We start from the raw sequence: 21,514 nt of genomic DNA, 5'->3' as shown, positions 1-21,514 counted from the left end.
ATGGGAGGCCAATTGCAGAAACTGACCACTATAGAGTACACCGTCAATGAAAGAAACAATCAGATTTTATCCATCCTGGCAGAAGAGTTAATTAAGAAGGGAAATTTATCAGGATTAAAAAAACTCTTGCGGAAGAGCACCGAGATCACTTTTCGTCAAGGAACGACGTTACTCCATATAGCTTCGCTACATCAACAAATAGCATGTTTAAAATACCTCCTTGACAAAAGAGTTGTGTGTGTCAACGCTGAAGACAATTCTTGTGAAACTGCTTTAAGCAGTAGTCTTGTGAATCCAGTTTCTTACGAATGTTCTGATCTTCTGATTTCAGCTGGTGTTAATATCAACCTGAAGAATAAATGGTTACGAACTCCATTGTTGAAGTGTATTATTGATCAGAATGAACTTAATGTGTTGTATTTATTAGATAAGGGAGCTAATCCTAATACAGAAGACTGTATGGGTTGTACACCTTTAAATCAGAGTGTTTATTATCATTTATATCGTACATTCAACCGACTGTTAGACACTGGTGTTGATATTAACTATGTCAATAGGAATGGATTGAGTGCACTGTATTTTGGGTGTAAATCTTTGAATAAAACCTGTGTTAGAAAGCTGATAGATCTTGGTTCTGAAGTCAACATGGCTCTAATAGAGAAACTCGTTCAAATGTCTGTAGAACCAGAAAAGTGTGACAAGTTTGAAGTCATATTCCATCTGATTATCAGTGCTCTCGGCCAGCCTTTAACGATCCGAACTTGGGTACAATGTCTGCCATCTTCAATCAAGAATGACAGTATGTGTAGACTGTGTCTAGCTGCAACTAATTTCACTACCGGCTTCTGTCAATTTTTTGAAACAACAGATTTTTGGAAGAATCATGTCCAAGACAATTATCATTCCCTAAAATTCTATTCCATGGTGCCATCGTTAAAACATCTGTGTAGATTAAGTGTAAGAAGCCTACTGACACAGTCTGGGGGTAATGTGATATATAAAATAAGATATTTAGATGTCCCCCCAGGGCTGAAGTCTATGATATTGTTACAGGATGTGATCTAGGCGCTCAGGGGTGTTAATAGGGGTGGGACTGGACTGATTTTAGTTTTCATTGGTCAATCACTGAATCAATTTTAGAATTTAAAGTTTGTCTTTCAACATGAATTAAAGTCTTGAAAACTTAAGTACTGCAAACTGCAAGTAGGAAAATTGTATGCAAAGGTAATACTTATAGCAATTTATTTTTTTAGTTTTTTAAACTGAAATCAGTCTTAGTAACTTTGTTTTGATAAAAAAAATAAAAACATGAGCATACATTATCACGTGTGTGATCAAATGGTTTTACAGAGGAGAATTTTCAGTCATAATTTGGAATGAAATGTAAGAGTTGAATTATATTGAAGGGAAGTGTGTTTCTAATCAATATAAGATATTACAAATTTATATGTTTATCAATGCAAAGTGATTTTAAGATTACCAGTATTGATTTGAAACTGATATTCAATTTCACGTTTAACAAGTAGGCAATATTCAAAACAAAAAACATTGTGATCCAGGATTAAAGATAATTTTCATCTGTGTACTTGTGAACTAAGTGAAAATTAAGTCCAATCTTCATAATGGCTTCTGAGCGCCTAATTTAAGCATTTTAAAATCTTATAAAAGATATTGTTAATTTGAATTTTTATGATAAAAGAATTTTAATGTTGATATGATTATATTTTTCCTCAGGGGTATAAAATGAATGTGAACTTGCTCACCACTGTTACACATCCATTGATTAATGTGTACACATCAAGTTTGGCAAAGACGTGTTCAGATGTCTGCCTTATTTCCGTACGTCCACATTATGTTTTTTTGCTTTACTCCTATCTACCTGGATGTTAGTCCGTACATGGAAAATAAACTGCAGCTTCGTTTGGATTTGCAGGAAACTTGGTGTATAATGGAGGGATCTTGAACGAATTTGATAGACGGGCTTGAGGCTGGCCCGGTTTCCCCCAATCCCCCCTCCCTTATTTTTCATTTTCTTATATTACAAAGAGTATTTTCGGAATTGGACGGTACCTCGTTGCATTTATAGCATATGTTTCAAAATGAAAACAAGTAACATTAAATTATTTAAATAGATGTACAGGTTGACCCTGATTGAGTAACATTTATCCCCTCCCAAATCCCCACCATGTAATCCTCGCTATGCCACTATCAAAGAGCAGCTAGATGTACAGGCTGATCCTGATTGAGTAATCTCTGGACTTGTTCGGACTCTAATCGTTCTTTCTCTAGTAATATATTATAACTTTCTTTAATTCCTTCCAATATTCTTTTATTCTTAATTAATGGCCGTAGTGGTTCCCGCCATCTTCGATTTCTTTCTTTACCTGAAATAGCAAGGGAAAGACTTCCGGAAACTGTCGAGGATTTCCGTATTCCCCATCCCAGACTATTTCTAACTGATGAGACGTACGTATTTCTGTTCCAAACCAACAGCACGGAAGCACCCAATTCATCAAATCCAACTACCAACTACTATGACGACCAACAGCTCTCCAGTTTGCGATATCAGCATCCGCTGGAAGCGAACGTTAACTTGTCATCAACCTACTTAGTCTGTGATATCAGCATTCGCTGAAGCGAACGCGAATCTGTCATCTACCAGCCAACCTACTAAAATCTTACCTTTATGGAATGTACCCTCTCGATCTGAGATGTCTTCATCCATATACGTGAGCTTAATCAAACCTTTCTTGGGAACGGTTGTCATTGGTAACATAACTTCTGCCATATTCTGTCCTATACAATCTAGTTTAGGTTGTTTATTCAGTAAAAACACCTGCGATTTCTGGAAAAATAATTACAATTTTAGTTAAGGTTGAATTGTGGAACACTAATAATTTTCTATCATCAAAAATAAAAGGCCAGGCTTCAGCCCAGCACATCCTTTTTCAATACGGCCAAATCTCGTACATATTGCAGCACGGTATGAAAAATGTTTAAGATTCATCCGCACATACGAAACTATTTGGGAAAGTAAGGAGTCCACAATACAATACATTTAACGCATATAATTATTATTAATCCTAATTTTGTCATTCTTTGAACGTGTTAAATAAAGAATTCTTTATCAGTTTACGAGAGTTGAATTCTGTTCCAATGAAATTTAGATCCCGAGTTACTGAACCGTAGTACTGCCACTGTCACCTGGTATTGGCGTATATACGTACCTCTCGTGTTATTCTAGTTGGACTGATGACATCATTTGGTGATCTTGGTGACGCATTTCCGGGATTCATCTGATAAATAAAAATCATCTATTTGAATTTCATGTTACATGCATAACAACAAATAACGTAATGTTTTTTTTACTGCAACCTATTACCTAATTTGAAAGTCTTTATAAATAACTATCAGAGACTTGAATAGAGGCAGATAATGTGGTCTACCATTTTGAAAAATATCCGATTTTGAAGGTATGTTTTTTTCCATTTTTTTTTTCTGTGGGCTACTTGCCTTGCCTTAAATTCGCTTTCGGTGTCTGATCATTCATTCATAAATTATCTTAGTTAAGATCACTCGTTCCGTCTTTATAATCTCAACATGTCGTCTATATTATTTTATTACTTACAATGAACCAAGATTGAAGATCCCGGACCGAGCATGCGTCGCATTGTCTGGAAGCTGATGATGTACAGGGTATGGTCGTTTTGCTCCTCGTAAGTGCTAGTCGAGGTTTAGATATTGGTCTGTATGGTCTCCAAGAGTCGACTGACGTTCCTCTATCAGACCCATGCTTCAGGAAACCAAGGTTAAAATCTTGAAGTGTTGTATCACGAGGTAATTTTGAGATTCCATCCAATCTGAGTGACGAGTGATCAGTACTGGCTGAATTAAACCGACGATACTCAGAGTGGTTTGGTTTTGATTGCCGTTCTGTGTTCTTTAGATGGTCTATATATTTACCATTAGCTCTTGATTGTTGTCCCGAACGGCGGCCATTGTTCCCAGAATCGTGATCAAACTGGCGAGCATAATTTATGGAGCGACGATCCAGGTATCCGGACTGAGCAGAATAATTGTCGAGATGTGATTGGACGTCTGGTAGATCCGAATGGTTACCAACAATACCGGTACATCCGGCAACAGAACATTTCTGACCTGTTCGAGCATGTTCAATAGGAACATCCGCTGAAGGTCGTCTAGAATCGCCATCTTTGTCATTGACTCTTCGTACTAAAATCTTCATTGAGTTTGTGAAGAGCGAGTCCAGCTTGCCCTCTGACATCGTATCAGAACTTTTATAGGAAAAATCCGACACGGCTGACGGCGCTGTTTGAATTGAAGGACGATCTGTTGGTGGTTTAGACGTCTGAACCTCTTTCTCACAAACTTCAACATCCGCCATTTCGAAGTGTTACGTTCTTTGAATGTTATGAAGGTTACTTTGCTGAGAGTTCAGATTCGATATCACTTATACTAATTCTGGAGATTTCAGATTATCGTCTGCTCTGATAGAATCCGCCAGTTATCACCTCCATACTAGTCCATGTATATTCCATTATATTCTAATTTCTGAATGTTCACAAATTATAAATCAACACCTGCACCAGGGGTGTATTAAACATTTCCCAGTCAAGAGTATGTTCTATATTGAGTGAGCCCGTGAGGTATAATATTAAGTTTAATATTTGAATTTAAGAAAGATAAAGGGTTGGTTGTTATAATTGGGATCATGTTTCTGTTGGTGTTAGTTCACCTATTGATTATAGTTAAAATCAATCACTCTGATCAATTGATCCACAGGCATCCGTTATGTTTGTATACTTTATTTACAATGGTGGTGTGGGTCACAAGAACTTTTACAACAGAAATGTGAAGGGGTGGCCGTGAGAGAGATAGTGCACTAGTGCATGTCTTTTAAATTCATGCTGCTGTAGTAGTTCCATCATTCCATTTGGCATCAGAATTTATTCTTACCACTCTATATTAATGTACGGGTTTGGGTAAGAATTAGGTCTGTGAGACTTCAGAATAAAAAGCTCACCATTTGCTTCCCATGGAAACTGACTGAAAGGTTCGCGTTTGTGAAGTTTTTGGATGTGAACAAGGCTTGAAGCCAATTGTTCCGAGGTTTTCTGTTGCCACATGTACTCCAAACATTGAAATCGTTTCATTGACTTACTGCATATTTTAGAATAAAACATCCATATATATCTATAGAAGCAACGTCATTTTTCCATGTCTTCAAAGTGTTTTATACAAGTTTGCACTGAGGTGATCTAACGAATGCCTGTGTAATATCGATAAGATATTAAAATACTATGCGTGTATGTAATATGATCTATATAGATAAAGAATACAGATAATTGATTGAATACCGTCTTTATAAACTAGTCTTTAGAAATACACAGGATATAGTATCAATATCTGACTTAAATCTTCAATAGACGTTTCAATGAATGAATCCTCTCTTCACATGTATTATTAAATGTTATAATGGAGAATTCATTTTGTTTGTGTTTATTTTCTTTGATGCTGTATGCATGAAGTAGAAATCGATTAAGTCAAATGTCAACAGCAAATTATGTAAAGAAGAATTGCTTTGAAGTTATGTATAAATCGAAATTAAGGGCAACAACTCATGCATTTCTCTCTTGATACCTTGGGCGTACAACGAACCTATCTTCAATTTCTTCTGATTTTTCCTTGCTGTTCTGGACCCCGTTCCCTGCTTCACAACTATCTCCGAATTCTCTTCACGTTTTTTCCCTACCACATTTACTATTCATAGGCATTCCATATACTCTTGACTTTGCCTACTCAATGGTTCGCAGTTCGGTAGTAAGGTGAATGATCTTAACACACAATCCTCCATTGAATCACACAGAAAATCACACAGACATACACACACTTTTCAAATATTAATGTCATTTAACATAAGGAAAGAATTGCCCGTGATCACCCCTTGACGATGTGGTCCCAGCTCGCCCAGCTCGCCCCTCAAGTGATATGAGTGCGTTGGTATCGAAAACAGGTCTTGTGAATAGAGACAGTAGTTCTTGTAACGGAAAGTACTATTAAGTCTTTGACTTATCTAAGTGTCCGTCTATTCATTTTGATTTAAATCCAAATTTCATCTGGAAGCCACAAGAACATTCCTCGAATAATTCCCCATTACAGACTACAGGGCATGAGCGGTTTTCATAGACTTAATCACCTATTCAATTTGGTAGCCTACTATTCATTATATTAAATCATTTGCACATAATTCCTGCTGCAAGAGTGGGTTAATGACCTTGTCCCAGAAAAATTCCCTCATTGCACACTGCATGGAATGTGCCGTAATCAGTAAAACACCTAAACCTCCACTTCAATTCATTTCTGTAGCCCACAGTTTATTGAAGATTTGCAAACTTTAGACCTTACTATAATATGCAAGTGTGTGTTGAACTTGACTTATCTATATTGACTAGGTATAAGCTATAAAGTCGATATTAAATATATTATTTGATAGTACCAGTATATATTTATTACTTAAACAGAAAAATAAATACTATTTAATAGTTTTTATCGAACGTGAAAATCAAATACGGGCTAAATATCACGAGATTAAGCCTTAATCCTATACAGTATTATGACGTCACAGTAGATACGGCGCGAAGTTGCATAACGTTCCCTAGAAACGGAGTACAAGGCGAAGGTTAAGAGAGACATACGTTCAGTTGTTAACAGTTTTGTTTTAATATTTGATAAGTTTCAAGTCAGTTAGATTAATTTCAACATGCAACAAAGGGAAGAAACCAGTTTTCTACCAAAGGATCCCTACCATACACCTGGGTACGTTTATTTTCTACATTTTATTTCAGTTTTAAATTGTCGTTGAATTTGCACAGAGACAATTCCATATTAGTTTAGTTTAGGATCTTTTGTTTTTACTTTTGTCACCCGAGGATTGAATATATTCAGAAAACCCAAGTGTTGTGCATCTTAGCATTTTTGTATCCTTTGATCCTGCAAGTTTTATTATTTAGGCTATTTCGTTCCAAGCTTTACATAAATATAATATTCCATCTTCATTAGCCCACATGATGCATAAAAGTAGAACGTAAAACGCCATTCATTTCATTTTCGTTTCCTAGCTTTACTCAACGATGTCACTCTTATTGTCTTAAAATACACTATTAGATAAGTATTTGTTTGTTAGCCTATATTACCCGTCCTGCATAATAACTGGATATATACCTATATTATCTTAAAGCTGTCATTCTGAATGTTTTAAAGTTCATTATTTGTCGGCCTATATTAACCGGAATGCATAAATTACACCGTGTACATACCTATATTGTCTTATATCTCTTAAACAGTGTATTAAGATATATCTTTTAATACCACATTGTGAAATATGATGCCCTTAAGTCTTAACAATTTTATCTTTGTATTTTGTTTTTTAAAAAAGACAACAAGGACCGTCTATTAGGTCTAGTTTACAGGTATTTTACAACGCGACGTGGTTTACTTAGTAAAAATTAACAAAGTTCAATTTGGAAATTGAAGAGCTTTAACAATAAATCGGTATTAGTCCTGGTGATGGGGTCGTCTACAGATTAAGGACATGGTAGATTTGGGGTAGAATTTGGATAATCCCTTAGTAGATATTAAATCATTATAAATGTATATTAATGTATAAGAGTTTGTATATGACAGTTTTAACAGTGTGTTATAGATACTTTAAAACAGTTTATAACGCTATGTCAATTCGTTAACAACGCGATTACTGAAATATATAGCTAATGTAATCTCCAGTCTTAAATCTGTCACAAATTATTCTTTTATGTTTATTAACATTCTATTCGGCCTGATATTTTAATGTTTTCATTAAGCTTATAAGCTTAACTGTCAATGATGTTTGTTGTCTCTGACAATATTAAATAGTTCTGTCAATAACTGAACACAATATAATGGTGCATTGCTCCCGTTGTTTTTTGTACATCTTTCAACAATCTTTAAAAACAGTATATCGTAAAATAGTGTCCTGTTAATTAGTGTGATCTATACCCCTAAATGTCGCTCAAGGATTTTGATATATAGGCTATGCAATCATTTGGAGGAGGGACAGGGAATAAGACCGATTATCATTTGAAAATATCCTCGTTTTACCGTAAATTTTCTGATTGTTGCTGGTACTTGGTTTGGCAACAGAACATTCCTGTCACACAACAGGTTTTATCTTTAGATAATTATTGATATATCAGAAGAACGTTGATTCTTATATTTTCAGCTATTTCAGCTAAAGAAATGATACTACCACAGAGACATCCTTAGTTAACATATCTAATTATCTTAACCTTAGATAATACCACAGATAGTATTACAGAGACATCCTTAGTTAACATATCTAATTATCTTAACCTTTGATACTACCACAGATAGTATTACAGAGACATCCTTAGTTAACATATCTAATTATCTTAATCTTTGATACTACCACAGATAGTATTACAGAGACATCCTTAGTTAACATATCTAATTATCTTAACCATTAACTTGCACCTTGTTTTATCATAAATCTTTACTTTGTGACCTAGGCCAGTGCTTGACTCTTGATCAAATATCAAACATATTTCAGGTATGGTGGATTCTGCCCCCAATTTAAATACCAAATTGGACAAACGTTTGGTCGAACAACTCGACGTCTGCTTCAAGACGAAGAAGTGCCAACTTCCGGTCGACTGGTGCTGTCAGAAATCAGACGACCGATAGATCAAGATAACCAAGAAGAGATGAAGAAGGCTGATTTGTTCAGATCTAGGGGCAGAAGTTTGGGCGATCAGAAACTAACAGAGAAAATGGTCCCCGGATACACTGGTATGTTTTCAGTAAACTCATCTCAGGGTGCAGGATTTCTTCAAAATTAGAATATATCTTGGAATGTAATTGATATTATAAAATTACTCAAAGTAAGAATTTATTTGACCACAAAGTGAAGACAAGGCAGGAAACTAGGAAACATTTTCTGACTTAAATATCTGAGATATGTTGTTATGGTAACATTTAAGGAAACGGTTGAATCTAGCTAGGTTTGGATTGGTTTCATGGGATTGCCATACATCGTTTGATAGCGCAGGCTCATATTTATCTAAATAGCACCAATTGAAGGTGCAACAGGCTACTTACTTGATTAGAGATATGCTAGTTTGGTAACATTTAAGGAAATGGTTGAATCTAGCTAGGTTTGGAATTGCCATACACCTTATTTATCTAAATAGTACCAATTGAAAGAAATAGGAGCAAGGGGCGTCTTACTGATATTCCAATTTTACTTTAAGGCTTCATTCCCAAAAGCCAGCATTATTTTGGTAACCGATATGCTGTCAACTGTAGAAATTCTATCGCTGATTTTGAATTTGATCATCAAAAGCACGACCAAAAGCTGCGAGAACTAAAAGTTATTGGTGATGTACAAACTGGGAAATTATTACCATCTCCCGAATTACCCGTAAGTATATTGTACAGGTTAGCCTGGTTTAAACAAATTGATGTCAACCCAATGGACAAGTGAAAAATAATTCACCAGAAATATGGAGCACAAACTCCTTTCAATTCGACTGTCATAATTAACATGCAGAATGGCGTGAATTTAACATTCAGTAACATGCGTCCAAAGTCCTATTTATATTGTATAGTTAAGCTTCATAATGTCCAATAACGTTGTGACTTTGTAATTCATGAAACATACACACAGCACATCGTAGTTATTGCCATTGCCTCTTTCAGCCCATTAAGAGTAGATACGTAACACCATTGAAGAGAGTAACTATTGAACCAGTATCAGCGAGAGTCCCGGGAACAGCTCGTTCTGTACAAGCACCTGTTTCACCCTATCAGTTACCCAATGAAGATCCCATGAAAAACTTTATGTCAGGTTAGTGTTGCACGAAAAATACGAAATTACAAAATCGTTTTTAGAGAATATAAATTGAGAATTTTGTCTTTGAACATCACTGGCCAATTCTCATAAAATCGGTTTCTCCTTTATATATGGAGAACTTTGACATTGGCCTGTGACCTTTTTGACCCTTCTGTTTTCAGGATATACAGGATTTGTACCAAGATCACGTGGTATAATTGGAATGAGTTATCCCATCATAACCCACGAAGCTTTGAACACATTCTCCAATGAAACCTACAGATCTAAGATGTTGAGTCAACAACCAGTCAACCTCCATCAAGAAGAGCAGAAGATTGTGAACATGAAACAGATCTACCCCAAAGAAACTGGTTTGGTTCCTCACTATACTGGTCACATTCCTGGTAGGTATTATTCAAAAGTGATGGGGAATTTTCTTTTAAATTGGGGGTGGGAGAGCTCGTAGGGGAAGCAGATCTTATTATACTGGTCATATACCTGAGATAAGTCATATTAGTGATGGGGGATTTTTATATATAACTGGGGGTCGGTGGGGAAGCAGATCTATCCCAAGAAACTGTCCTGGTTCCTAATTATACTGGTCATATACTTGGTGGGTATTATTAAAAACTGTAAGGGAGGGGCTGGGGCAGTAGTTGTCTATTTGCAGGGTTTGGTAGTGGAGGGGGGCGGTGTAACACTGTAGGTAGTAATAAAAAGATGTGGTGTCTCACTACACCTGGTTGTCATCATCAGAAATTCCCATACTGGATGGTTAGAAAGGGTGCGCATTATATTCGCAATTATACGGTATTGGAAATCTAAATATTTCTTTCTGTATTTCAGGTCAAAAATTCCGATATGGTAACACATTTGGTCATGGAACAGAGGATGCTTTACATCATGCTTTGACACAAAGTTCATAAATTGTTTGTTTATTGTTGGGGAAAATAGTTTTCAGTTTCACAAGGTCTAAAAGCAGCAATGATTACCACAATAATTTCACAATTAACTCAATTAGTGTTATTTGTTGGAAAACACTTAAAACTTGCAAAGTTAATTAGGTAGTTATAAACAGTTTTTAAATTTAATTTATGCCTTAGAGACTAAATCATTTAATATCAATTTACATTGATTTTTTATATTTTTATCTACATATATTTATTTCAAGAATATTAATGCTCAAATTATAGAGGCTTATCTGTGATAATTTGTTAATAAAAATACTGTAATTATATTGTATTGTAAATAGCCTAATCTTGAAAATGCTGTTATAATTTCCTAAATGTTGTTGGAAATTATGATGGTACCTAATTACTTTAACTGCTTTCGGAACTTATTCTCTTAACACTTAACACTCTAAGATAAAAATCAAGATTTATAGAAATCCAGTTATCTGATTGGATAATAAAATCGATTTTAGTGATTGGCCAATCAGATAACTAGAACCCTGTAACCATTTGAAGATTTTGAGATTATTGGTAATAATTTAATACCATAGTTAACAATCAACAGGCACTTAAAAAATTTAATTTATATATTAAAACAATACTTTTCAATATATAAAATTAGATATTGTTTCAAATTCAATTTTATTTTTTCGATCAGCAGAATCAGTCCTGTGTCAACCACCCTCTGATTTGTACCAATTTCGTACCTATTTTAATTAGCAACTGGCAGTATTATGTACATTTATTTTGTATTTATTTGTATAGATTTATTTTTGTATTTATATTGTTATTGTCAAAAGTGTATTTATTATTGTAAATTGTGATCTTTCAGAACTACAAACCATAGCTTGGGTTAAGTCACTGAAAATCTCATCTTTACAATGTCAAACTATTACAACTTCGTACTAATAGCTTGACAGTGTGAAGATGTAAAAATCCCAACACTGGTTTCAATAGAAAGGGTATTACATTGTATAATGTTGGGCCACAATTCTATTTTTATGATACTGTACAGAAAGGATTTAATCAAAAAGATTTTAATTATAACATATTTATTTTGTTATTTTATCTTTTTAAATTCTTTCTGACTACTTTCGCTTTACTCAATAAATTTTTTTTTCATGTAATCAACTTGTATTGTTTTACATAGTTGTGCTGAAGCTCAGCTATTTGGAGAATTTCAGAATTTTGCATTGATGAAGTGGGTGGAATATAAGCCAATTATTTTGCTCCTGATAAAGGGTTAATGAAGATGGACATGTACATGTGCAACAAAGGAACTATTCCTGGACCTATGGGATCTTGGATAAAATGCACAGATACCCACCAAGAAGGCTGAATATGCCACATCTATTCAGAATCTGTTTATTTTCTCAAAAAGAAAGAAATCAAGATGGGGGTAGAGTAGCAGCTGGAGGGGTTGATGAGATTTTTGGTAAAGTTATGGGTGTAGGGAAATACTGATTGGATGTAAAATGTTCCGTTAGATATCCCTCTCCCATTTCGTCATATTGTTGTCGTGTGATACATGATGATTGAAAGGAGGGTGATAAAGCTAATTTTCTGGCCCCTAACCATCCGTCTAAACTAGGATTCTCTGAAATTAAAATGATGTAAAATCAAACTTAAGGATGTATAATACATTTCACTGTACAAAAGTTGGAGTATGCTGTGATTGACTTAGTTAAATATCTACATTATAGTGTAAAAGCAGATTTAAAACTGAATCTTACAACAAATACTCCCCCTGTTGACTTTAATTTCAAAAATAAAACCACTTCACAATATCAATACATGTATAATATATTAAATTTTTTGCATTTGGGAGACTGAACAAAAAGTGATGCTTGACAATACCAAACACCAAGTAAAGACTGTTATTTCAATACACTCCTTGACAGGAACTCCATGCACAGGCATTAAGGTGTATTCATAGAACAAACTAAGCTCTCTTACCTGCTTTGTAGACATGAAAAGTTGATTGAAATGGTCTCATCTCTAATAAATCCTTCTCCAGTCTTTCTTTGAATAATGGCAAATTAGCATTTCCACCAGTTAAAAATACACACTGAAAAGATTGTTGTTATTATTTAAGTGTGAAAAATCAAAACATGTGCTGACAGTATCAATAAGAATTAGTGCTGTTATGGATAGTGACAGTAGAGATAACTAATTTATATGTATCAGTTTCAACAAAAAAGATTGTAATCATTAAAGGGAAACAATCACTATTTTACATCTAATTAAAATATAAAATAACAATCTACTATGTTGACCCAAACATGTAGTGATAGTATAAAACTCAAGAGATATATCATAAAATGAGTAGATTCTTACCTGTACAAGTTTATTTTGATCGTCTGGTTGATATTTCTTCAATACGTAGTCCAGTGTTTCTGAGATTCCAGCCTGTTCTATACCAACCATGGATGGTTGAAACAGTAATTCTGGTACCCTAAAAGATAGCCACACATTATTGGAAACATTGTTAGTAGGAGAATTAAAAATGTAGTAAGTAGTCCAGTGTTATGATGAAGGTTACATTTTTGTCTATATGGCTATGAAATTTTAATAAATCATTTTATTGGAGCTCTTGTCAATATTACATATTTAGTCAAAGCTTTTATTTTCAATATAAGGCAACATTTACATATCTTAAAAAGTTTCAGAAGAAGAAAAAGCAAGCTATAGAGTGAAATCTGTACTTATGTTATAAATAACAGTAAACAAGGGCAAAGTAAACAAATTCTCACCCACCTGATTTTCTCCACAGCTAGATGTAACTGATGATATTCTGCCAGATTAAAATCACTGCCAGGAACACCACCAAAATCTAATTCACGTTGGAATTCTGGATCATGTTCTCGTAACATGTTTTCCAGTTCTTCAAGTTTTTCATCTTCGGCTTCTGAGTCGCTGGTACCCATCTCAGGATTCTATAAGAACAGAAGACAGAACATTCTGATTGTGTATTGAGATTGTGGGCATTCGAACACATTCATGGAGAAATTTATTAATTAACAAACTGAAATACAAGTGAAAGGCACCCATTATAAAACTCAGGGGACTACAGAGTTTCACAATATTATTGGATAAGATATTGCCTGGTTGATATACCATACCAAACAATGATGTTTTCTTCAATTATTTTGTTGTAAATCTATTAAGATTTCCCCTGAATCAAAAGCATCTTACTTGAGGTTTCAATATCAAACACACACTCCAATACTTTATCAAATACATGTACATAGAATACTTACTATTTCCTTATAAACTTCCCAATCAGCATCATTCTGACCAAAGGTATCTTCCTTTTTAGAGGATTCTATAACAGACAAATTTCATTCTAATATGAAAATATATTATTTGTGAGGAATTTTCATCAAGGCATCATTTAAAATTTCTGTGCACATTGTACTTACAATTCCAGAAAAACTAAGCATTTAATGACATCATCATAGCAAATATTATTTACAACTATTGTAGTAGTGACATGACGTTCTAAAAACGCTTAGTTTTAGTCCAATTACAAAAAAACACTAAAAATTCTATTCGTGCAAGCCAATGTTATCCTTGTCCCAGAAAGTTTTGAAAATCTTTACAATCTGTTTAATTTCACCTACTTTGAGCTAACTGTGTGATAATTTTCATTCGTTGTTGTGAAGCGTAGGTTCTTCTCTTTGCCATATCAGCCTTTTTCTTTCTGCGTAGATTTCTAGATGATAGAATTTTCTGTCGTTTATTTCTAACTTCTGTTAACCAGCCCAAAAAATCATTTTTTCTTCTGTCTTCCAGTACTTTTTCTTCTTCCAATTCCTACAAACAATTTAATCTTGATACAATTTCAAAGAACTCAAATTTGTCATTCTCCACTTTATAAACAATTGATTTCTTATTGTAACAGGATGGTTAAGAACAAGTAGCAGTAAGTTTTTTTTTTTTAACATCATTTGAACACTGAAGAGAACTATTTATAAATTTTTTCTTTACTTCAAAACTTATACCAGAAAATAACCACAAGTTACAAAGTATACAGCAGGTACACTCTTCAAACAACATTAATCTCTAATGTTTAACTCCATGGAAGGATATGGATTTTGAAATCTTTTTCATTCAACTTATGGTAAACATAGGATATTTGGAATTGTAAAATTCATAGCAGTTGAAAGAGTCAAAGACAAAGTTTAAAAACAATGTTTGTAATAGAAGACATCTGACACTTTAGCCTGTGTTTTGTTAATAGTTTCATAGAATAGTTCATTACTGTTACTTGGATTTCACTTGCAGTTAAGATTTTTTTTATGAAATGTCAATTATATTAAAAGCACTCTCTCCTCTAGCACAAAACATTCACTATACCTTTTGTCGTTTGGCTCTCTGTAAAGCCTGAGCTCTCACTCTACCCTCTTGAGCACTTTTCAATATTCTCTGTCGTTTTTTAGTTTCTAGCTGGTCTTGTGTTAACTGATCATCTGGTATGTGAAGGAGGTTAAAAATTGGCTTCTTTACCTGTAATTTTTACATTTTACGTTTACATATAAATTTTATAGAGTTCACAATACAAAATCAATATCTGGAAATTTAGACCTTAAATTCAGGGACAGGGGCAGTAAATTTTAGTAGGTATCAGAAGGATGCAATGCTGAATATTATATTGAGCAGCAATAGCAGCTGTGGTGCCTGGCAGGGTGTGCTTAATCTTTTGGATATACACCTGATAGCACCTTTCCTTATGAAATACTTACTCACTTATGATTGGTATACTTCCTCTTGTGTAAGATTCATTAGATGCTACCAATGTATTGTCAATATGTTGTTTTTGAATTTTCAGGTCCATTTAGCAGTTCAGATAGTTAGTAGCTGTATATTGGTATATGTAATATACATAAAATATAAATAGTTAAAATAACCCACCTCTGGTTCTTCAGGTGGTGGTTCCACTCCCAATATTTTAGCCCTAGCTCTCTGTATTCCAATAGTTAGCTTATTGATAGCATCTTGTAGCTCCTCTGCTGTTTTTAAACCAACATTATACAGAGCTTTCTACAATTTAAACATTATATAATAATATCATTACATCATTGCTAGTATGTCATAAAAATGGCAAAAAATGCTAAATGTTTTTAGATAATTGATCCTTTCTGATTACAAACAATATATTTTTGGTGAACATGACGAAAAAACTTTAAGGGAAAGTTACATCATAATAATTGATTAACTTACCGTAAAATTCTGTTTATCACCATCTAGCATCATTTCTTGGACAGATATCATTTCTTTTAACTGATCTTCATCACTTTTTAACTGAGAAAATAAAAACATATAAACATTACAGATCTGATATTACAAAGTTTGGCTCAGAGGATGGTTTGACTCATTGAATTTACAAAACATTTAATTGGTTAAAATATAATTCAAAGTTGAGATTTTTATATAACAAGGAGTTTGATTGGTTGATATAAAATAACAGAGCAAGATGATTGATTGGTGGCATTACAATTTAAAATGTAATTATCTATAAGACAAATCATTTTATTGGTTGAGTCATTATAAAGATGAACATACCTTCTCCAGTCTACGTTTCTGATTAACTTCTTTCAATCTTTTAATCTGTTGTAGTCGTCTTTCTTTCTGTTGTTCTGCTGTCAGCTGACTTCCTCCAGACTGGAACAAATTCAGGTATACAACATCAAAAAAATTTAAGGAAGGAAGGAATGTTGATCTAACCTCTGGTTTATCATGTGACAAGACAAATAACCCGGCATCTTTTCAGATAAAATACTCCAAATTTCTATTTTTTAATTGTAAAAATACCTCAAAACTGTTGTTGCGTCAATTCACCCGTATCTATCAATCAAGTGCCTTAGCAATATACTCTCAATGTTAAAACAATTTAGGGGGCGTGTCATAAAGTTTGTCATAACTTTAAATCAAGCATGATATATTAAACTGAAACTCACTGTAACATAGGGTAGCTGTATTTTATGAACATTCTCAGTGTAATATTCTGTTGATGTCCATTGACTTAATTCTGATAAATAATCTGTTGCTAGGTAACAGTGATCTCGTAATAAACCCTGAAACAACAGAAACAAAATTGTACATCAATCGCCCTAATCAGTAAATTCAACTAACATAACTTGCCAGGCAAGGTAACATACGCCCACAAAGCAGTATTGTTGAATTTTTAAATATAGCAGCATGAATTATAATCTGTCTACATTATTGCAATAACTTGTTCATTGCAAAAGGAATCAACCTTCTCACTCAAATGTTCAATGGATGGACAAGGTTGAAGACAATATAATCCATGTTTCAATGTAATAATGATAAAACATGACATCAAATGAAGATTATGTATTTCAAAGTAGACACATAAAAACCATTCTGATTAAATACTCTACCTCACATCTACTGAGTGTAATAGAAGTAAAATGACCAGGATATTTTAACTGTAATAATCTCTGCATGAAGGTATCGAGATGTATTCCACCAAAGTTCAGTCTACGAGCGTTACAAGCGTGTAGTTTATGATTGTAAACAGGAAGTAAATGGGTTGTCTGATATCCACAGTCGATTATTACTGCATTACTCATGTCTAAATAACAACAGATAAAACATACTTCATCTAGCTATAGACACATATCACTCTCTGAGAGAGAAACATAACATACTTCATCTTAATGCAATAGAAGACATCAGCAATGAAATCATTCATATTGGTATGTGTATTACATGAGATTGGTATGGGGAGCCCTAAGATCTCCATGCAATGCCTTGCACCGATTTTAAATATCAATCCCAACAATTGAACAACGCTAACCCCCCCTTAACCCTAACAAAAATAAAATAATTACCTTTCACTGGTTGATTATAATAAAAACTAAACATTGAATCTACTCCATAGGTTACTTGTGGTATATGATAACATTCAAATAATAGTTCGGACATCTCTGAAACATACATAATAATATAGTTATAGACTGTAAGTTATAATGTACAATAGAATTACTAAATATAATATAAATATCAAATTTTGTAATCTCTATAGAAGATTATAACAAACCCTATCATCCAAAGAACATTGTAACAAACTGTGGTCTCTCTCAATTAAAACATTAATATTATTAATATTGTGGACTGAAAAGGTAGCATTGTAAGTACAAATTATTTGACCATTCTCAACCATTTTAACTGTAGTTGCCTCTACTTTATATGATTAAGTCATATTACAAGGAGTTTAGGGTATATGTTAGGGTGTTATTTTATTCACACTCAGTGTCCAAGAGTTTAAGTCTGAAAAGTCTGTGAGTACTCACGCTGCCTAGAAATATTGGGATTACATGGCGCCTCTGTTAAAACTATCGGATGATCTACTTTACTTTCTGTATTGATACCAAGATGTGTGAAGATATAGTCATAAATCTGTTCCTACAATAGAAAACGCTTCTACTCAATATCGTCATGAATAGATTTTCAATTGACTCTGCATCAAATAATTCATCGCTTATATTTAATTGTAGATGAACTAAATGTCTCATCCTAATACTGAAACGTGATACAGAGAGCACAATTTGATAAGCTGGATAAGTAAATAGTTAGATAACTGTATTTATATGAAATGTAAAATTAACAAGAAAATGAAAGTAAACAAACCTGGACATCATACATGCTGACAATATTTCGATCAAACTGTGTTCTTATATTCCATCTTACCACCTCAATATTACTGATATCATTACCAATCTGTACCTCATTATCCTACAGAGAAACAGAGTTTCACATCTTATTTGTCTTACTTGTACTAACAATCGGAAACGCAATCCAAAACAACATTTCATTAGTAGCTGCTAATAAACTTTTCACATGAGGAAGTATATCAATTATAAGTGAGTAAGTATTTCAAAATGAAAAGATGTATCAGGTGTCTAGAAGAGTAAGCAAACCCTAACTGATGCCACCCCCACCCCCTGAAACATTTAGATGACTTGAATAACTTGTTGAAATAAAAATATCCTCACTTTTTTCCCTCTTTGTTTAGCTGTGATATTTTTGAATATGAAGGCAGGTTTTTCATTGGTTGCCCAACCAACTCGACATTGATAACCACCTAAAGAAGAAAAAAAGAATTCCAGAATTCAGCTCCTAGAAATCTGATGTTAAAAAATATCAAACCAATACATCCTCAAAAATATGGTTGTTGAAAACATTCTGTTGTATTAGAAATTTTGATCAGTTTGTAGATATGGTAGATACCAGTTTCTAACTGTAGAAAACGTTGTTTAAAAGAATAAGTTGAAATTTAGCTACATTTAGTGCCTATGAACATTTAAATGATTTATTAAAACAACGGGAGACAAATTTTGGTCAATGGGAGAGAATGTAAATAAAAGCCATAATTTTCCAAATACACAGAACAGACTAAAGAAAAATGTAAAAAATGTTTAACTTTAAAAATAGACAACAATTTAGCTAACTTTGTTGCTCATGAAAATTTATAAGATTCATTTTAACAGTTTACAAAATAAATAAACACCAATAAATAAATACCATTATCAATAATAAGAGGTGTTTTATCTTGGTTCAGTTTTGGGGTGTATTCTAGAACTGGATCAGGAGTTGTCTTCTCATCATTAAAAGCATAAATATTCTTTTTTTTCGCTCCTTTAGACCTGAAAGATAAATAATAATGTTACAAAACCTTGTATATACACACAAGGTAATTTTCAGACTATCAGATCCGAATGTTTTGAAACATTTATTCCCAAAAATAATCTTTTGAATAGATAGGATTCACTGACTGAAGTACATAATCAGATTGTTCGAAATCCTTCCTCTCAATTATTTTTGTTTTTTTTCACTTGAGAAAGTGCATCCCCGAAAGCATGTTTTTCAGGCAAAAATCTCATAACTAGGTTAGAAATTCGGGTAATCTCAGATATTTCGCCCCCCTCGAACGTAAACCTGGCTCCGCCACTGCTGATATACCAACTCTCGAAAAAATTCAAAAAAACTTTTTAACTTGCATAGACAAATAGGTCGCACGTTGCATTTCAGGGAAATTGAAGTAAGCGCACTATGGATATGAACTAGGATAAGAATGGGAACATATTTTTATTTTCAAATTTGTTTTTACAATATTTCTTCATTTTAGTTCAATTTTATTACAAATTATCTCACATCTTTGTTTTTATTTATTTACAAACCGCTTAACCGGAAATACATGCTAATTGTGTTTTAATAAGAAGAAGAGTGTGCAAAGGGAGGTAAATTGTTAAATTTATTCAAAAAAAACTAAAAGACTACAAAACTTTTGTAAATGTCATTTTTGCCAGTGTTCAAGAGACACAGAAAAAGAAATGAAATGAAATGAAATGAATGGAGTTTTACGTCCTACTCTTCTCCACCTTGTGGGCTAATGAAGACGGGCAACGCCATGCAGGGTGCCATGAGGGAAATTTTGCCAGGACAGCGGCATTAGCCTGCTCTTTTTTCGATTTCCAACTGTCGAGGGATCTTTAACGTGCACAGCCTGTAGCACACGAGGCCTCGGTTTATTGTCCCATCCGAACGACTAGACGCTTTTTTCAGCCATAGAAAAAGAGAGCCTCTTAGATCGAACATTTGTGTCTGAATGGCATCACTAGTAGTAGTCTACATATTAAAGGAATAGTCAGCTTTTGTTATCAATGATGATTAAATAAAAGCATTCTGCAAGTTTTTGATGTTGTTTACCTATTAGTTCGACTTGAAAATCAAATTAACTTTGAAGCCGACTATTCCTTTAATGGGTGTTGGGACAAGACAAGGTTGTGATGTAGGCTAAATAATTCGGGCCTCCTATCTTTTATAGCCAAAATAATATCCCCAAAACTAAGTTATACGGCATAAAAAGGCCTAATTTAACAAGCCTATATTATAGCTACAACATGACATCAAGACTCTTGCCGAAAGACACGGGCTACCAACAGAATCTCTTCCAATCCCAAATTACGCTGACCTATTTTCAGTGATTTTTAACTTTATTGATGCACATGTATATTGTTTCACAAATGAAATGGCAGGAAAACGCCTTTTAACGTCTTAATTTGGCTGATTTGTTTATTTTCTGAAAATTTTATCCTATGATCATTAACGCACTGTTTCGGACTACACTATAGCCACACCCCTTTTTTGATTCGTGTGCATATCGTCTGGTTCTTTTTTCAGGGACCCATTATTTTTCTAAGAGGTTGGTACTACAATATTATTTCTATCGCTTTATTGTACTCACAAAAATAGATTTAAATGATTAAAACGATAATGAAATAATATTTCTAGTGGGTCCATTCTAAAAATTTCACATTTCTAGTGAGAACAGTTTATTTTTAGGCCTACAACAATTACTAGTCCACCTTTTCGCTTGCAACGAGCCTAGATTGAAAACGAGGCGAGGTCAGCAGACGTCGAGAAAACTCAGATGACGGCCGAAAATGGAAGCAGCAAGTACGTGTGGAAGGTGTTATGTGAAAAAGGTCGATTCTGGGGCGCTTTTGGTAAGTATTTCATGAACATTTTAACTAATTTGACCTCACAAAACATGAAAATGAATTGAACAGTTTTTTTGAGAAAATTTGACGTCAAATTTTGCCTGAATAGCATAACACCCCCCCCCCCC

General features: G+C 33.8%; 4 protein-coding genes across 4 annotated transcripts; 2 read left to right on the top strand and 2 right to left on the bottom strand.

Annotated features, from left to right (window-relative positions):
• On the top strand, positions 1–1,712 carry LOTGIDRAFT_237358 (hypothetical protein; the record flags this gene model as incomplete). Its single annotated transcript, XM_009046611.1, has 1 exon — positions 1–1,712. One exon carries the CDS (start codon positions 1–3, stop codon positions 1,063–1,065), a length of 1,065 nt encoding a protein of 354 aa, XP_009044859.1. The 3' UTR covers positions 1,066–1,712.
• Positions 1,713–2,208: 496 nt separating this feature from the next.
• Positions 2,209–4,405, bottom strand: LOTGIDRAFT_170770 (hypothetical protein; the record flags this gene model as incomplete). Its single annotated transcript, XM_009046610.1, has 4 exons — positions 2,209–2,384; positions 2,683–2,845; positions 3,228–3,296; positions 3,629–4,405. 4 exons carry the CDS (start codon positions 4,403–4,405, stop codon positions 2,209–2,211), a joined length of 1,185 nt encoding a protein of 394 aa, XP_009044858.1.
• A 2,306-nt stretch (positions 4,406–6,711) lies between these two features.
• Positions 6,712–11,985, top strand: LOTGIDRAFT_237357 (hypothetical protein). Its single transcript, XM_009046609.1, has 6 exons — positions 6,712–6,837; positions 8,627–8,865; positions 9,327–9,496; positions 9,775–9,922; positions 10,090–10,311; positions 10,754–11,985. Exons 1-6 carry the CDS (start codon positions 6,782–6,784, stop codon positions 10,831–10,833), a joined length of 915 nt encoding a protein of 304 aa, XP_009044857.1. The 5' UTR covers positions 6,712–6,781; the 3' UTR covers positions 10,834–11,985.
• A 260-nt stretch (positions 11,986–12,245) lies between these two features.
• Positions 12,246–19,504, bottom strand: LOTGIDRAFT_136147 (hypothetical protein; the record flags this gene model as incomplete). The annotated part of the gene is made up of 16 exons (XM_009046608.1): positions 12,246–12,454; positions 12,814–12,925; positions 13,195–13,312; positions 13,615–13,793; positions 14,118–14,182; positions 14,481–14,673; positions 15,772–15,900; positions 16,081–16,161; positions 16,423–16,514; positions 16,808–16,934; positions 17,262–17,455; positions 17,715–17,810; positions 18,177–18,288; positions 18,514–18,618; positions 18,855–18,967; positions 19,408–19,504. Coding segments are annotated over 16 exons (2,022 nt in total), but the record flags the coding sequence as incomplete, so codon positions are not given.
• Between the last annotated feature and the right edge of the window lie 2,010 nt (positions 19,505–21,514).

This window comes from Lottia gigantea (assembly GCF_000327385.1).
Source record: "Lottia gigantea unplaced genomic scaffold LOTGIsca_103, whole genome shotgun sequence".
NCBI lineage: Eukaryota > Metazoa > Mollusca > Gastropoda > Lottiidae > Lottia > Lottia gigantea.
The sequence above is the reverse complement of the archived record's forward strand: the minus strand, read 5'-3'. Positions and strand labels throughout refer to the sequence as shown.